At 34.9% G+C, this 19,393-nt stretch overlaps 1 protein-coding gene across 8 annotated transcripts in view; it reads left to right on the top strand.

Moving 5' to 3' along the window:
* The first annotated feature begins 2,328 nt into the window (after positions 1-2,328).
* Positions 2,329-19,393, top strand: part of Csgalnact (Chondroitin sulfate N-acetylgalactosaminyltransferase) — a 29,779-nt gene continuing 12,714 nt past the window's right edge. Inside the window, exons 1-5 of one of the 8 annotated variants that reach the window (XM_088034290.1) lie at positions 2,329-2,468; positions 8,447-8,467; positions 12,755-12,843; positions 14,784-14,846; positions 17,869-18,050. In XM_088034290.1, coding sequence (XP_087890416.1) covers positions 14,812-14,846; positions 17,869-18,050 — 217 coding nt within the window. In that variant the 5' untranslated portion in view covers positions 2,329-2,468; positions 8,447-8,467; positions 12,755-12,843; positions 14,784-14,811. Of the gene's footprint in view, positions 2,469-2,681; positions 2,747-8,446; positions 8,468-12,754; positions 12,844-14,783; positions 14,847-17,868; positions 18,051-19,393 lie in introns of those variants that run through there. The other 7 variants (XM_088034291.1, XM_088034292.1, XM_088034293.1 and 4 more) reach the window with 7 other exon arrangements.

Here is a 19,393-nt window from a genome sequence, read left to right as displayed (position 1 = left end):
CAGTCGAAATTTGCAAATTTTCGAAAAAATTCATGACCAAAACTATGGCAAATTTTTGTTATCGATATATCGCTTATTTTTTAAAGTAAACCTAAGTTATTATACTTCAGTGTACGCAAAATTTTACGCAGATTCCAAATCTGGGATTTAAATTCAGATCCGACAACAAATAACTGAGTTATTGCCGATCAAAGTTTCGGAAAGTTGATTTTCATTTTTTCTCATTTTTCGTAATTTTTAAAGTTAAATATCTCGGAAACTATTTGAGATATTGAGATGCGGTTTGCGCCATTCTTTTTCTCGGCTTATTTTACGTTAGAACATGTTCTCAAACGCCCAAAATTCGATAGTCAATTTTTCGCGAAAAAAAAATCCGACTGAAACAATGAAAATTTTTCATTTTTTTTATTTTTGGCCATAACTCGTAAACTATTTGTCCGATAGATCTCAAATTTTGCCAGTAGATAGATTTTGAGCTCTTCTTTCGACTGATGTATAATTCAATGCCATTAATAGTCGTTTTCATTTTGAAAACATTGATTGAAAATCACCCTAAAATGATGTTTTCAAAACAGTTTTTGGCCAATGCCTCGTTTATTTATGAAGCAAACTCAACAAATTTGGGTCTCATTTTACGCAGAATTTTACGCTGAATCCAAAAACATGAAAATTTTTGAATTTTCATCAACAAATAACCGAATTATAGCCATTTGAAATTTTGGGTTGTCGCCAGAGGGCCAAATTTTTGAAGGTACCAAACAATCCGTGCTCAATATCTCGGAAACTATTACAGATATTAAGATGCGGTTTGCGCCATTGTTTTTCTCGCAATTTTTTACATAAGAAATAGTTTTTAGATTTTCCAATAGTCGAAATTTGCAAATTTTCGCGAAAATTCATGATTAAAACTATACCAAATTTCTCATATCGATATCTTGCTTATTTTTTAGAGTAAACTTGAGTTATTATACATCAGTGTACGCAGAATTTTACGCAGATTCCAAATCTGGGATTTAAATTCAGATCCGACAACAAATAACTGAGTTATGGCCGATCAAAGTTTCGGATAGTTGATTTTCATTTTTTCTCATTTTTCCCAATTTTCAAAGTTAAATATCTCGGAAACTATTAGAGATATTGAGATGCGGTTTGCGCCATCGTTTTTCTCGGCTCATTTTACGTTAGGAAATGTGCTTAAAAGCCCAAAATTCGATAGTCGATTTTTCGCGAAAAAAAATTGCGACTCAAACGATGAAAATTTTTCATTTTTTTTAATTTTTGGCAATAACTCGCAAACTATTTGTCCTATAGATCTCAAATTTGGCCAGTAGTTAGATTTTAAGCTCCGCTTTCGACTGATGTATAATTCAATGCTATTAAACGTCATTTTCATTTTGAAAACATTGATTGAAAATCGCCCTAAAATGATGTTTTCAAAACAGTTTTTGGCCAATACCTCGTTTATTTATTAAGTAAACTCAACGAATTTGGGTCTCATTTTACGCAGAATTTCACGCTGAATCCAAAAATATGATAATTTTTTAATATTTGTCAATAAATAACCGAGTTATGGCCGTTTGAAGTTTTGGGTTGTCGCCAGAGGGTCAAATTTTCGAAGGTTCGAAACAATTCATGCTCGATATCTCGGAAACTATTACAGATATTGAGATGCGGTTTGCGCCATTGTTTTTCTTGCAATTTTTTACATAAAAAATGGTTTTTAGATTTTTCAAAAGTCAATTTTTCGCAAAAATTCATGCCTAACTCAGAAGACAATAAATTCAACATAACTAAAATCTTGAGATTCCAAAAATTGTTCAAGATGCAAAAAGTTTAAAAAAATCTCAAACAGTTTAATCACTATAAAATTCCATATTTTTCAAGAATAAACGAAAACGAGGGTCTCTAAAAATTTGTAAAAATTTTTGACGATTGAAAGATTCCAAAAATTCAAGATTTTCTAGACAAGATTTCGATTGGAGCTTGAATTTGAAAGTATGAAAACCTTGAAACCATACGAAATTGAGAACTGGAATATATTCCCGTTCCTTTATATTTATGAGGAACACAAAGGAAACGAAAAAGCCGCGCTTTTATTGTTCCAGTATTTATTTAAACATGTAATTCTCCAGAATCGTTCCCGAATGTAAATATTTATTTAAATAACCGGCGAGGTAATAAATAAACACCGTTCAAAGATCTCCATTGAAAACACCCTCAAACCTTGACTCTTTTTCTATTTCCAACCTTCCATCACCGTCCCATTTCTTCCCATCATTTCGCACATCTCGCGCAAGCTCCACTTTCGCGTCGTCGAGTCCTAGTTTCAGGAATCGCAGTAACGACGCGGATGTCGGGGCGTCTCGACGTCTATTTATAGTACGAAAGATAACGTGAACGTGGTCATGTGACTTGCAGTTTAATGTTTTCATGGTGTTTGGACGCTCTTGAACTTGGTGCAACACAAGGTAAACTTTACTATTTTATTCGGCGGTGACCTTGAAATGGGTTACTTTGCACGTGTTGTGATGTAATCGAACAGGTTGCAATGGAAAAAATTCATAATTTGGAGGGAAAAAACTCGATTTGATGGCTCTGTGGTTCAAAGATTGAGGCAAACTTGTTCGGTTGTTGCGTTAGCGTAAGTGTTAATTCGATATTGTAATGTAAAAGTGCGAAATTATTTTTATTATCGGTGCAATTACTTTTAGTTTGCTTTTCTCGGTGATACAACACGTTGCTCTATGTAAGTCAAATTAGCTCTAAGATTAGTAAAATTGACGTTGACAAACCACAAGACTGTTAAACTTGAATTATGGCTTGTAAACTTCATGTATGAGTCTGGAAGAATGTTAAATACGTTGTAGATACAATGTTTAGATCATTACCGCACTATCAGCACAAGTTTAGTAATTACAAGACACCAATTTTAAAGATAAAAATATTTCTTCTGAAGATTCCAGAAAAAGCTCTAAGATTCTATCAGAAAGAGGCTTTAAGATATGTAGATCTTCTAGGAATTCTAAAGAATACAAGGACTATAATAAATTAAAATTCACAGGATTTCCAAGAATTTCAAGATGTACAGAGATTCCAGAATCTAGAAAATTCAAAGAATGGATTTCAGGGGTTCCAAAAATTTTAAAAATCACGGAAATTTGTAAGAGTCCAAAGAAAACAAAATTTCCCCAAAACCCCAAAAGACCAAGGCAGTGTTGCAAACCCTAGAAATCTAAAATTTCGACTCTCGCTCTAAATTACCAGAAAAATTCGTAGCAACCCATCAACAATTTTGTTTACGACAGTTCTTACAGCTTCACGTCTCTCAAATAAATCCTCCACCTCCTCCTCTTCATCAACTTGTTTATCACAATCTAACGCACTTAATTTATTGTCAGAACTGTCAGTTCCGGCACACAATTAATTCTTTTACGACAAAATTTCCATGTTGGATTTTATTGTTGCTCAGGCACGCTTTAATCCAATTTTTCAACATCAGCGTTGAAAAAAAAATGTTACAGGCTTCTGGTTACAGACTTATCTAATACTATTTGCATTAACCTTGACTGTGTTGCACTCTGTAAATTAAAGTGAATTTTTGCGCCGAGTAATCAGCTTAGATGGCGATTTTATTCAAATTTGTGTTATTAAAAGTGGAATTACGAAAGACTAGGTGAAAATAACATTAACAACGTGTCTAAAGTGAGGTGTGCAATATAAACATGTGTTGTAATGCATCGTGGAACTTTCGAGCGTCATAAAAACTTCGTCTTCATTACATTTAGGAATCGAATTACTAATCGGCTATTATTTCCGCACTTTGTTGAAACTATCGCAGCTCCGTTCTGAATAACTGATACAATTATTATCTCTGAATTTAATCGCCGCATTTATCGGTCGCGAATAGAATAACAAATTACTTAATTTAAGAGCGGTTGTAAATACTTGTAATTTTACAGCTCTGTGAGTGGTCGTAAAATGTTGATTGCTTAGTCGGAGTACTAACAGAAAATCATGTTAAATATGGTGGAAACCGGTCGATAATGTAGATTTTTTGATGGAAACAAGATGTTTTTTTAAACGGTCAATCGATAAATTCTATTCAAGATTTACATTTAGAATTGCGTCGGGGTGTAGGTGACGTGTACGATGTAAAGTGAATTCATATGCGCATATTCAAATTTTTTATTGGAACGAAATCCGGGAAAATTTTATTCAAGATGTGGTGAGAGACTTTTATTTTCTCATCTGGTCCGGAAAAAATTGTTCGTCCAAAGATTAGCTTCCTAATTCCTGTAGGTTTTGAAATCCTTAGAATGGCCGCGTTTTCTGCAGGATTTCTGGAGCCTTTAGAATCAGTTCCTTGTTATTCTTGGAGTCCTTCGATTTATGACCTTTTGCAATCCTGCAAATCCTTGGAATCTTGCAAACCAATACCTTGGTACATTTGGGAAGAACATGGCCTTAAATATCCTTGGTAAATTCAATCCTTAGAAGCATCCAAATCTTTGAAATTTTTGGAATATCTATTTTTGGACTTCTAGGCTTTTCTTGGAAATCCTCAGTTTGTTTTGGTAACTTTTTTGTCTTCAAAATAGTCCCAGATTTTCTGAGAAATCTCTCGCAATCTTTTGAGTCCTCTGAATCTTGATTTTTTGCTTGGTATGTTTGTGGTTTTGAGAATGAAATTCTTTGCAACGCTTCGGAATTTTTGCTGAGAATTCTCATCGTCTAGCGGTTCTCTCGCAATTTCTGCAATCTTCGAAAACCGCAGTAACTTCTGGTCTTGTTTTCTTTCCAGTTTATTGAATCTTTGGAATTCCCTTTGGAATTTCTTGTAAAATTGTCCACACAAACATATTTTGAATAGAAACAACAACTTTTTGCGGCAACATTCCGTACCTAATAATATCGTGTCATGTCTACCATTACCATAAATAACCAACGAGCCACTAAAGCGTCAACAAATCCAATTTTCCCGTTGTGGCAACACTGAGACCCATTACCCCCTCGAAAAAAAAGTTGATCATATGAGTGTCACACAACGAAAACATATGAATTATTTACTAGAGGCTCTTGGAGAGTGGACAATAAAACTACAAATTGGATTAAGGGTGAACCTTATCTATAATTCAGCAAATTCGCTAAAGGTGCGACTAAACGATGCAATTGCACGAAACTTTCAATTCTTTTTTTGGGAACATTTCCGGGATTTATTTCCGGTGTTTATGTCTCCGGAGGCACGAAATGCTTCGTTAAATAGCCTATATACCGAGCTGTCGTGCAATTAATGGTAAAAATGGCGCTTTTATTGGGGAAGTTTCCGTACGGAGACTATGATTTTCATCGGTTGATGGATCTGAAAGTAAATAATTACAGCGCTCTGCACCAAATTAAATATGTGTCTAGATTAAACGGGAAAGCCTGAATTAGACGTGGATTGTTTGTCCAAAGTGGAATTGAAAGGGGGAGTTTCGAAACCGTTTAAATTGATGTTGAAATTTGAAATGTAGAACGCTCCAACAAGAAATTTTAGATGTGTGTATTGCGTAATAGTTAGCGGTGTTAAACATTTGGAGTTTAATAGAGTTGGGGAACGCGTATTGATTTTCTGTGCTTCACATTTTTGGTCACGTTGGTACTACTGCGACACGGCACTACCAACATTCATTTCAATTACCGCATTCTCCAACTTTTCTCTTGTTGGACAAATAGTGATCTAATTCGCTGATTCGTTTGTTCATTTTGATTTTGATTAAGAATCCAAGTTTGCGGTGATAAATTCGGAACGTAATCGAAAGAAACTTTCCTTTTCTTGTTCGGCAGTCACTGTGAAATTCCAGTGCGGCTGGTAAAATTGTAACTTTTAACGGAAGATAATGGGAAAACTACAAACTAATTCTAATTTACTGAGATGGCTATTGTTGCTCTGCTGACGGATGCGTATAAAATGCAAATTTAGCGAAATATAAATTTAGAATATGAACGGTGAAAATGCGCCGCTTGTGCAGTTTCTCGCGAATTACATTATTTTTCTTGTTTACATGAACTAGAATAATACAAGTAAATGCGATATCATCGTCTGCGCAGACTGCCGACCTTAAATTACCAGAACACTGGCCGCGGGAATAAAAGTAAATAATATGATGGAGTGCTTTGTCGGGATTATATCCACCCATAAAAACTGAGACTATCAAAATGCCCACAAATCAATACTAAATTATTTAAAAGATTACCCGGCGCATCCACCAGATTTAAACTAATAAAGGAAATTGTTTTTATTGATTTTTCCACAGAAATTGGCGTGATATCTAACAATATCGTTAGAGATGATGGCGTCCGTTTGTATCCACAATTGGAAAAAACATCTAAAGAGAAAGTACCTAAGAATCCAATTTTCGTTGTAAAACTTGAGCGCTTATATTTAATTATCTTACATATGATCCGCTCTTTATGTAAATTTCAGCCCACGTTCGCTTTAATTGGGAAAAATATCGCGGAATAAAATGTTCCTAACTAATTTTTTGCCATTATCGTCGCGAATTAAAATTCAAATTAAAATTACGTTCCGCCCCAAAAACTTCGACAGTTTGCTTTAATTTTACAGGAACACCTCGAAAAAAGTAAATTAAAAATGAAAGTTTCAAACGAGAAGAAAAACAACTTTGTAGATGTGTAAGACATTTAGATAAACGCGAATTTTACTCTCACGTGAAATTGCCCCGTTAATTTCAGTCTTGTTTTGTTTCATTAGCGCGTTTCTTACAATTCACTTTTATTGTTTCCTGTTTTTGAAAGAACAAAGATACGGTTGTTATGATTAATAATTATTGTTTTCATTGTCCCTTTGTAACGCACTGAATTTACGTACTTTTCCCGCAGTTTTCTGGACGAATTCATGACAATGTTTCAGGATTAGGGCGGTGTATAATATTCGACCCTTAAAAAACCCTTTTAGTGGATTTACTCGACCATCTATTTGGGTTTCAGACCGTTTAACGTGCAGAAATACAAGTTATCTGGCTAAGCTTGTAATGTAATAATTTATGCGCGAAAGCTCCGCTCATTTTTAAATAAAGCTTTTAATATTCGGAATTAATTACGAAAAAGGACTAAGCGGAAAGATTTTGAGGTAATTGTCGGAGGTAAAAATTTCACTCTCCTTCTGAAAGTTTTATTATTTCGCAGTGCATGCCTGTGGGACAATGCCGCACAGGTGCACCATTCTTAAGCGAGATGGACCAAAAGCTGATCAATACTGCAAGTGACCCAGTAGCACAAATGCATCTACTTTGACAGTAGAAATGCAATTTTCTCTTTATAGTTGCACTCCCCCTCAAATATTGATCCCAGTGCATTTATTTATATAATTTATAGAAATGTTTCTAAAAGTAATTTATTGATAAACACAAGTAGTTGCATGGTACATGTAGAGACAAATATTTTTAAAAGATAAATAAATAACAGACTGAATAAAAATGACATGGAAATTGAAGCGCACGGTTCTGGCGATATTGACCGAGTTCATCAAAATAAAAGCCAAAAATAATCGTCACAGTAGAAAGCAATATCTATCTACTCGTGGAGTGCATTCAGTATCATTGTTTTCAATATTTTATCAACCGATTCATCGCGGTGTTTTTGTGTAGAGAAATAAACACGAACCTGTTATTTTCAAGTAGGTTAAAATTGGGGGAAGCGCCAAACAAAATTACTTTTAAAAGAGCGTTTTTGTACAATATCTGCAGGATCTTCAGTTTATAAAAGTCCTAGAATCTGGAATTTCTTCGGAATCTTCACAATTCTTTCTTAGCCTTCAGGACAATTTAGAAAATATGCAAATTTATTTAAAAATAACATTTTCAAATTTGCAGTTCTCTTGGCGCATCCACCATTTTTAACCAACTTAGCAACCGATTAGCAAACGTGCAATTTGAATACAAAATTATTCGAAACAGTCGACGTAATTTTAAAACCTGCGACTTTTTCTGCACTTCATCGCAACTCCGCAAAACTCATCAAACTCCACCGTGTCCAATATTGGACGATTTTTTTCTAAAAACGACACTGTTACTATGAAACGGGAAAAACCTAGACAAGTTCTGCTTAACCAAACTATGTATATTTGGCGAAAATCAAGCCTCTTATGTGTCCTATCTGGATTGAACATGAGTAAACAGTACCCTCAGGAACCACAATACTTGATTACACTCAACCCTGCACGAACAGCCCATCAACGCCCTTCTTGAGTTTAGTTATCGCCCTAATTACACTTCCGTTCGAGCAGTAACGAACATCTTATTAGAGAGAACAATAACTCGGGAGAAATTACATAATAATTATCTGAGGGAGCTAGTTTGGGTCTAATCAGCGACACACGAGTTGTTTTCTGTGACCGACTCCGATTCGCTTTTTTTTAAATCTATTTACTTCATTTTTGTTTCAGATGGACTAGCCACGATCCCGAGTAAGTATAAATCGATATTTTCCTTTTGAATTGGAACTATTGCACTGTAAAGGCGAGGAATCGCTTTCCATAAAACCTGCCAAAGTTAAACGTTGCACCCTCGTAATTCAGCCATAAAAAATAGTCAAGCAATCTTGTTGGTTTTCCATGACAAATAGGAGGCTACATTTTAATGCTCTTTTTATTTCTATTTGTGTAAAAGTAGGTGTAAGAATGGGTCCCTTGGGTCAAGTAAACTCCGTTCGTGAAGGGTTTTGCTTACCTTGGAACTCTTCAAATAAAGAATACCGAATGGGAATTTGCATAATATAGATTCTCATGTTTGTACGAAATCGTGATTGGGGTGATTTCGTCATTTTTCACTTCAGCCCTTAATGGATTCGAAGCGATTGTCTAATTCGATAATGAAATCTTCAATCCCAATCCATACCGAAAATGGCGCTAATGGAAATGAAATCCTACTTTTCCGAGACATTGTAAATAAAAATGCGTTGGATCACACGTTTACAAAATTCCATCCCGAAATAACGAAGATAAGGGTTTTATTGGAAATGTAAAATCCGACTAACACGAATCTTTATGCGTTACGATGACTCTTTTATGACTCACGATAAAGTTTGTGCTCTTATATAAAATGTCCGAGAGGATCTAAGAGATTTTCTGTCGTTTTATTTGTTATGATGGAGGTGGAGTTAATAAAGTTGGTCGATATTAAAAAAATCGAGACACAAAGTCAATATTTTTAGACGCTCTGTTTCCATTTCTTTGTTTAAAACGGGAATAGATACGGCATAAAAAAACTGTTAAAACTAACGATTCGGTCATGTAAATAAATAGATAAAACATTTCGCGCACGAAATGGACAAAATATGAAATAGAATCTTGAAAACTCTTTGGGAGTTAAAAGCGTCTTTCACTTTAAGAGCAATAATCTTGAGGCTTCCGGGAACTAAAACTAAAACAAAACAGAATGAGGTCAAATTCGACCAGAGACAAGAGGATGTTTTTGATCAGATTCGTGACAAGTTTTCGAATTATCTATATTCCAATATCTTCCTAATACTTCCATAATAGCTGCACATTTCGGAAATTAGTTATCGAGCACCACAAATCGTTTTTTCAACTACACTCAAACCCGTTTGTTATTTTCATGAAACTGTAATTTAGGCTTGTGGCTTCAAACAGGACATATTGATTGAATTAGTTTTTGATGTATTTACAGAGAGAACATGCACTCGCTGCGCCCGCAGTAAATATCGAGGAATTTTCTTCGTGGCATGTCTCTGGGGTTCCGTCAAAATTACTCAAATAATATTCTCAATTTGAAATACTATTACAAACTCCCATAAAATTAATCCCACATAACCTAACAATATTACATCACTCCACGAACCCAAAATGAATGCTCCAATTCCGCCCCCATTTAGTAGCAAGCTATTCCTCAGAATTTCCAACACTTTCATTCATTTCTCCCAGCGTCACTTATTGATCAATCTCACACATCTCTGCGCCATCTACGAATATTCACCTAATTCTCTCCCTCCGACTTTTAATTTCTTTGCAGGAAAAAGCGACAGAAATCCTGAAAAGCCGAGATTGTTCGTGACAGGAGTAGTTTCGCTTAATGACGTCATAAGCAGGATCCTGAGAGGGAAAAAAACGCGTAATTTCGGGAATTTTCTGAAAGTAGCAAAGAGTGTTTTTTGTGTGGTACTTTTTACGTGTTTGCGTCGTCTGTAATAAATTTCAGGCGCTCATGCTTCGATACATTTTAATTAAATGAAGCTCGGGAAGTTTGTAATATGCCGACGACCATCGCGAAATATTTGTTCGATTTATAAGCGCTTCGTAGTTTTTCTATACAGTAAAAAAGTCATAAAGTCACAAAGGTCTCTATAAAACTAGTCATGGCAATTTTCCGGAGCTGTTTGCACGACGTAGGTGTTCATTTTTGCCTCTAAACGACTTTGAACACTGCGTTCATTGTGTTCCACTCTGAGCTACGTGCTTAATTAACTAACGCCGTAAATAAGCGCGCTTGAAAGTTCTTGTAAGTGGCAGCTTTCATATGTTGAAAAATCGCTGTGCGCTCCTTGCAAAAATCGACAGTTAATTTGTGAGATTCCAAGTGGTAAAAAAGTGGACGCACGCCACTTGTAACACACCCTTGGAAAAATTCAATCAGAACTCAGGTGCGTTAAGCCACTCTCCGACAAATAAAATCCTGCGTAAAGAGCCCTGAATCGATAAGGGATCGGGCTAAAATAAATGAGTGTTGCAGGATCATCAGATCACGAAACGGGTGATTGCCATCGTTCACTGATTCGATGTTTCAAAGTCAATGAAGCTTTAAAGTTGACCCGTGTTAGAGATTTGGGAAGTGCAAAGACAATCAATTAATGGTGGATGCCCCTGATCTTTTTTTTACATCTCGTTTACATTTGATGATGAAAATTGCCCTCTTTAATATCCATCAACTCACGTTTGCGATTTTACGATCGCAGTTGGATTCTCTCTTCTCGATTTAATTTCGTAAATCATTCAACAGAACGAAAAGCAAATGTAGCAAATTTATACATCTCTCAAAAGCTCGTGTCGGGGGATATATAAATTATACCTAAAATTCTTCAAAGATAGGCTTAAACACGATGAATGTTTCCCACTCTAGAGACTCCACCATTTCGTTGAAATGAAGATATCCGACGTTTTCGCGTCTGTAATCAAATAACGAGTATTTGTTCGATTCTAAGACAGAACGGAAATGACGGAAACGAAAAAGATAACTCTAATTTATTGATAAAATAAAACAGACTCTTTGAGAAGTTGAGAAAATTATACTTTTAAATTCTAACATGTATGAGCCGATTATTTCCATTTTAATTGAATCCACGTTCTTTTCACTCGCGTCACACAATGGAATTAAATTAAAAGCAAATAAAAGGTGTAATTTGGAAGTAGATAGTGTCGTAATGTTAGTGTTTTTCTATTTTAATTAAAGTTGGGAGTTCATCGGCGCGATAAAATAAAACCCTCTGGAAATTGCCAATAATGGATGCTATAACGTTCAAGTATACAGTAAACACCACCCAAACGGATTACATTTGATTCATTTTAGTAAGTTATGGTGGATGCGCCGGGTGAATTTTCCAAAATTATGTCTCCATCAACTCATGAGAAAGACTCTTATTAAATCCTTTTAATTTTAATAAACTTTCGACATAAAATATCTCGACACGTTTTTAATCAAATCTCGTCATTTTATGACTGGTTCGTTCTGAAATGAAAATTCTAAAATCTCTATTTTTTGTACTAAAATTTTGGGGTTTTGTTGAAACAACTTTCAAAATAGTGACCTTTATAAATTTCATCGTCATAACTTAAAAATTAACAAAAATACGAATTTTATTTAAAAAAAAGTTGAAAATTTTTGGTTCGTTTTACAATAAAAAATTCTAAAATCTCTATTTATTGGTCTAAAATTTTGTGCTTTGGTGCAAGTAATGAACACTTTAGAAGTAGGAACCTCCATTTTGCCAATAATGGATGCTATAACGTTCAAGTATACAGTAAACACTACCAAACGGATTACATTTGATTCATTTTAGTAAGTTATGGTGGATGCGCCGGGTAAATTTTTCAAAATTATGTCTCCATCAACTAATAAGGCAACTCCTATTAAATCCTTCTAATTTTAATAAACTCCCTACATAAAATATCTCGACACGTTTTTAATCAAATCTCGTCGCTTTATGACTCTTTTTATCCTCTCTACCTTGCAAGACATAAAGTTAAATATTTTAATTATGAATAGCAGGATGCAGACATGTAATTTCCTGCAGACTTTTCGAACATCGTAACTGAAGGATTTTCAGTAGACGAAAAAGTGCAAGATCATCAATCAAAACTATGACCTTTCAGAATTTTCAAGACAAGACGTCGCTAGTCACAATTTAATAGTGCGAATTTTAGACATTGTCATGCTGACGGACCCCACTGAATCAATATCCTGCCAGGCAGTTTTTGCATCACCTGCTGGGGAAATATCGAACTGTGAACTATTTCAAGAACAATCTAATTGTAACAAAATTTTCCATTTCTGGTATAGTTAAAATACTTTGCTCGCTTCGCTCGCCGCAACAACGAAATGTCAACAAAATAAATTCAATATCACAAACCACTCGACTCTGACGGGCCGTTTAAATAGAACTTCAATTTCGCGCTCTTTTGAAAATGTTTACTACCAACTACCAATTTCTGCGACCCTAAATAATTTCAGTTCTATTTCAGGAATGGAATTCAAAATGCTGTGCAGCAGCAGTGACTGCGGCTGAAAATTGGTGCATTGTGTGTTGAAATCTGGCTTCGAAATTATTCAGGTATTGTTAGCTTTTGTTAAAATTTTTATACACTGCCAATTTTCCATCCCCCAACACACGTGAGGCTATAAAAGTGTAACGTAATTCCCGAGTTTGTTATTAATGAGTTTGTCTTTTAGACGTGACATCCATCACTCTGTTAATAATGCAATATTTACTTGAGAAGTTACAGAGTTTAGAAGCCAAAGTGTGTACGGGAATTAGTTGAAAAACTTAAATTGGGGCGAGATTATTTATGTTTGTAAATATTGATCTTTGGGGTAGTAAGATAATGGGATTTTTGTTATTTTTTTAAACAGGTGCACATAAAATTTATACGGGGGTTTTACTATCAGGATTATTTAGACGATTTTAATACAATAAAAAATGATTTATTGAGTGTCGCCCCTCGCTTTTACCATTAATAATTTAAAGCGTTTTTATGTTTTATTAACTCACCCCGTATTTCATTACAGTAATGCGTTTCCTTGTTTGTCTTTCCTTAACTATGTAATTGGATGCAACCGCTGAAAACCAAACAAAATTCGTAATGAGGTACACAGCACGGAATTCGCTTAATTAAACAATTTCGGTCTAAAATTATTCGATTTATACTCGAGAAATTAATTTCCTGCATATTTCGTGGTGCATCACGATGGTGTTAAAAGGGGACTATTTATTACATTAATATGTTTGTCCCAGTGAATGAAGCTAATCTTCTACACTATTTCACCAAAATTACGACAGTTGAAACTATTAATTATCAAAATCGTGCAATAACTGAACTGAAATAACAAATGGAGCAATGTTGTTATCGTTCTTTCATTTATCATGGTTGAGGCTTTGTTTTCGAGTGCAGATCATGATTGGTTTAATTGAAAAACCACCCGTCACGATTTATGGGGCGAGATTGCCACTTTTGGATGGAAATTGAGCACCTAAAGCACAATAATACAAAAATTGCAAAAGAAAAAGACGAAAGTCCGAAATGAAGTGCACAAAACCATCGAGCTTTCGCAAGATTCTCTTCTACAGACCGGTAAAGCTAGCTAGACGCAACTAAAAATCCTTCATTGTTGGAGGAAACCGCACGACTCCTCCCGACTTTAATGTGGTAAGCTGAATTCGAAAGGTCGCATTTCAAGCTTCACCAGTCAGAGTCGACGTCTGGAATCTAAGATATGACACTTGTACGTTTCTTGTATGTTGACACTGTCTCATTTCGGACCCTCATCTCGCTCCGTTGCATCACTAATAGTTAATTGCGTACAAAAGGAATTCCTCACCCTCGCTTTCCAAGCAGCAGCTTTGTTTAATAATGTCAGAGGAAATCTTAAATAACAAACTTGCTCTAGCTTGTGCAAAAATCGTGAGCTTTTGTCTTAATGAAACATTTGAAGATGAGTTTCAAAGTTATTTAAATAAGTGGAGATATTAAATTTCGCTTTTGCTGGGAGCGTGTAAGATCGAAGTGTTCCCAAGAAAACAAAGTATCTTTTTTTATAAAGAGCCGAAACCTTGTTTAGAAACGATCGTAACGAAATATCCGAAAATCTGCCTCTGATATTGCCAGGGTTCCTGTCGTAGCTTTATGTATATCTCATTACTTATTCAAGAAAGATTTCTCTATCCGCAGTTATTGAAATATTCAGGATGCGAGTTTCCTTACCCTCGCTCCCTTTACTTATTTATGAATCGGAATTTTAAGTAATATTTCTTGCGTTTTTATACGTCGCTGTAACAGGAAAAAGAATAAAGTCAATATTTGAACAACCACAGCGGGAAGTTAGATAAAACGACGTTATTGAAAGGAAAATATTTAAATATTTGACATATATCCTCTTGTTTTAGAGACATGCAAGTCTGTTATCGAGCTTGTTTGAACGAGATAATTAAACGATAGAAATGCACATTTTGATAAATCCATTATTCATGTCACTGCAGTAAGAATTTTGTTGCAGGAGAACAACCCCTGGCTCGAAACCACATATGACAGATGACCTTATCACCGGCACTCCGAACAGGTTTGTGCACTTTTTTTTCTCTGATACGAGTTTAAAATGAAAGAGCAAGCAACTTGTTTCAATTATAAATTAATCTTGTTGAGGTCCGAGATTCTGGGGCTAGACAGAGATAAATCTTGGGCGAAATTCACCAGCTGTGGCTGGATTGTGGGATTTTTACTGGGTTTGATTTGATGGGGGCGGTGAATAAAAAATGAACCGGAGGAAAGACACGTTTGCCGGTTTGTTGTAATTATAATCCAATTTTAAGCGAGACGGGTTCTACCTGAGGCCTTATTGTTTTTCAATCGTCTTCTTTGGATTTTTTAAATTTAAATCATCAAAGCACAACGTTTGTTAAACTGTACAAATTACCCATTTTACGTAGAATCCAAGCATATTTTTAAAACTTTTGAAATTTCAGAATATTTAAAAAAGGTGGATGCGCCGGGCAAAAAAAAACCAAAACACCACTCACGTTCAAAAATCTTGCACCCCCTTATAAAACTACATACAGGGTGATTGTTTTAAAACGGCAGGCGTTGTAGAATTTTTATTTATGAACCGATTTCAAAAATTTAAAAAACAAATTAAATGGTTTTTAATTTACTATAAACTGATGATTTTAAAATTTTTCTAAATGTTTTAGTATCTTTTGGGCGATACTCAACTTTCTTATTTTAAATTGACACCCATATTTTTTTTTTCATAATTTAGAAGATATTAATTTTCTTGATTCAGAAATGTGTAATATGTTCTACTTTTACAAAAAATATTAAAAAAAAAAAAAATCAAAAATGAAAAAATTTAGGCAATAAAAGTTAATAAAATCTAGGTGCGTGGTGTCAAATAACACAATATCGTTATTGTAATGTCAAAAAGCAGCAAATAACAGAAAGAACAAGTTTTCTTTCAACAAGATGGGGCTGCACCTTACAATGCACAATGCATTTCTCGTAGGTGTCAATTGTGCAATAAAAAAAAAACGGGATGGCGTTTCAACAGTATTTTAATTAAATTAGGTAGTTGTTTTTTCTGATTTGTAGTTATTATTGTCTTTTGTTATTAATAATTTCAAAAAAAAAGCCGATCCTTTCGGTTATTTGCTGCTTTTTGACATTACAATAACGGCATTCTTTTATTTGACACCATGCAATAGATTTTATTAACTTTTATTGCTTATTTTTTTTTTCAATTTTGATAATTTTTTAAAAAATATTGTTGGTAGAAGTAGAACATATTGCACATTTCTGAATCAAGAAAATTAATATCTTCCAAATTATGAAAAAAAAATATGTGTTCCAATTTAAAATAAGAAAGTTGAGTATCGCCCAAAAGATACTAAGACATTTAGAAAATTTTTAAAATCATCAGTTTATAGTAAATTAAAAACCATTTAATTTGTTTTTTAAATTTTTGAAATCGGTTCATAAATAAAAATTCTACAACGCCTGCCGTTTTAAAAAAATCACCCTGTATAATAAATATCAAAATTGAAGTATGGGCATAACTGGACTTTAAACTTAAAAATCTTGGGTTTCTAAAATCTCTATTTCTTGTTCTACAATTTTGTGCTTTGGTGCAATTAATGAACACTTTAAAAGTAGGAACCTTCATAAATTTCATCGTCATGACTTAAAAACCCACAAAGATACGAATTTTATTAAAAAAAAGTAGAAAATTTTTGGTTAGTTCTGAAATGAAACATTCTAAAATTTCTATTTCTTGTTCTAAAATTTTGTGCTTTGGTGCAATTAATGAACTGTTTAGAAATAGTGACCTTCGTAAATTTCATTGTCATAACTTAAAAACCAACAAAGATACGAATTTTATTAAAAAAAAGTTGAAAATTTTTGGTTCGTACTGAAAAAGAAATTCTAAAATTTCTATTTCCTGTTCTAAAAATACAAAAATGTTGTGGAAGGTGCAAGAGTTTTGAACGTCAGTGAAAATATTTTCTCCTCGCTCTCTAAACAAAAACCTCTGACATTTGATATCGATTTTGAAGTCATAATTACCCCAACAAGATATTACGTTACGTTCGCTGGAGAAGCTTGTTAAGCCTTTCTTTTGTTTTCCCATTAAAAGAGCAATGTGACGCACTTTGTTGGCGCCTAACTAACAAGCGCAGTGTGTTAAAAGCGTAAAATTCCAAATGAAAAATGTATTAATTGTGATATTTCTTGTTTTCCCTGTCTTGCTCAAGATAAAAGACCACTTCGGGATGATCCAGCTATAAGCGATCGTAATAAAGTAATCTCGAACAAACTAACAATTTGTACCCAAACGGCTTCGGCAATAAAGTAAAAATGTTGCGACTGCGACGCCGACGAAATTGATATTTTCCATGTCCTCGGGGAAATAAAGCAACGATTGTGGGGTTCTAAGATCTCGCAGATCCGGAAATTTACTTCGCCTTTGACGACACAACAAAAAATGTCAAATAAATATTCAGAAAGACGAAAATATTGAAATGTCAACGCGACAGAATTTGCCTATGAAAATACGCGTATCAAAGAGACGTGATGGTATGTGGAGGCGAATTTCCATGAGAAAAACACGCCGTTTTTTTTTGACCAAGTTGCATAGGGACTTTTAACAAGATTAGAGCGCCTCTGTTGCGGTTCCCAACAATTTCCAAGACATGAGCTTAATAAGCTCCATAATCCGGACACGTTTCCGGGAAAATTTCCATGGGCACGTTTTTCGGCGGGTTCAGTGAAATCGCTTCTTTTCGTGAGTTGCAATGGTCGTAAAATGCATGCGATATTGTACAGTTCTGTAACACCGCGTCAATTTCGTGTTAAGTGTGACATTATCAGCTCTGATATGAAGTGGGTTTATGTCAACGGGAAAATTGAGTGGAGATTATTAACGAATTTGATTTTGGGTTTACGAGCCGAGAACAGGTGCTGGCGGGAAATTGTTACATGGAAAGTCGTGTTCAGTGCGGGGGGAGCAATTCCCAACGAAATATGATTTTTAATTTTAGACAATTGACGTGGAAATAAAAAAGAATCCTACCTTTCTGTTTTTCCCCCAGGAAGCGTCGTGCACGCACTGAGATGATGCGCCTTTTGGGTATGCGGCTGGTTACGCGGCTGTTACTTCTTGTCTGCTCGCTCAGTCTGATCAGCTTGTTATTCCTGAGCCGTTGCGGACTCGGCGGATTAGACACTTCCGCTGTAATGGAAGAGACAGAATCACAACCGGGAGTAGTAGCAGGTAAGAGCTTCTTTGTGTGAAAGAAAACCAAGCAATGTTAGTGACATTTATCATTTTTTTTGGGGGCTTCCAGACAAAGTTTGATTCAAGCTGTGCTAACACTGTTGAAACAGATAAAAGTAATTGTCAGTTGACGAGGGTGAGAGAGGTTAAGCAAGTTGTCGAGTTTGCAGGAAGTGGGAGAAATGTAGATTGACTACTACTTTTCATTTCCTTTAAATCATGTCAGATCGACACCACCGGAAACAATTTCTCAGTCCTCTTCGCCCCGACTTTGTTATAATTAAAATGAAATACATCGGTACACTACCCTCAAGTTGAAAGCACGAGGGTTGTAATTGACTCGACAGAGGCCAACTGTTGTAATTAACTCTAGCTAATGTGTGTTTTGATGATTTCAGAGTCGGAAGAAAAACCCTCACACAATGCTAGCCTCAGATATTAATAAACATGTCAAATTTTGACCGTGAACAAATAGCTTTACATTGTTATCCTTCCGTTTCTTGGAACAGATAAAATTAACATACCGAGCATATAATATTTCACGAGCTCTCCAGATCCGGTTCGCATTTATATCGATCTGGAAGAATTCGCAGTACAGGAAAGGAGTCGGATAGTTTGAATATTATTCTGAAGTATCACCATTGTTTTAAGAAAACAGATCGTGTTTGCTTTTTAGTGTTTATGCATGCATTCAGGCTTGTTTGCGCGATGTTAGTTTGTAATTTCAGATAGTTGAGACGTGGGGGGTTCAAATAATAAAGGGCTGCTGTCATTTATACACGAAATTGCTGTTTTATGTATGAGGATTATATCGTATCGAAAAAGAAGCCAAAAACCTAAAAACCTGAAACAAGCAAATTACACCCCTCCATACAACTAAAACCGACCATCAGACAGGGATTTATCGATGTCTGCCATAAATTCCAAGATTTAAGAATCAACTACTGTAGTGATCTTGTCCCTTTGTGCAGTTAGGGCCAGAATTAAGTCATAAACACGGTATTTGGTGGCGGCTACAGTAATTGTTTGATACGAACTGCAACATTTTCTAGCTCACTTCACGACTCTGTTTAGCATTAGCGCAACCACGAAGATAAACAGTCACAATGTTCTGGTTCATTACTAGAACATGCATCGTCATTGTTTCAGTTAATATAACAGAGGAATTGGTTAGTGGAACATTGATTAGTAGTAGGTATCGTTAATTAGATCCTGCATAGACAACATGCACATTTGAATGTGCGGAAAACCGAACCGATTTAATGGATTTATGTTTCCTTTGATTGTATCAATAGAATCGATCTGTGAGCAATGTTGTGTTATGATCTAAGTAATTGCAA

This window comes from Gnatocerus cornutus, chromosome 4 (assembly GCF_029298725.1).
Source record: "Gnatocerus cornutus isolate USDA-ARS CGAHR chromosome 4, icGnaCorn1.1, whole genome shotgun sequence".
Taxonomy (NCBI): domain Eukaryota; kingdom Metazoa; phylum Arthropoda; class Insecta; order Coleoptera; family Tenebrionidae; genus Gnatocerus; species Gnatocerus cornutus.
The sequence above is the reverse complement of the archived record's forward strand: the minus strand, read 5'-3'. Positions and strand labels throughout refer to the sequence as shown.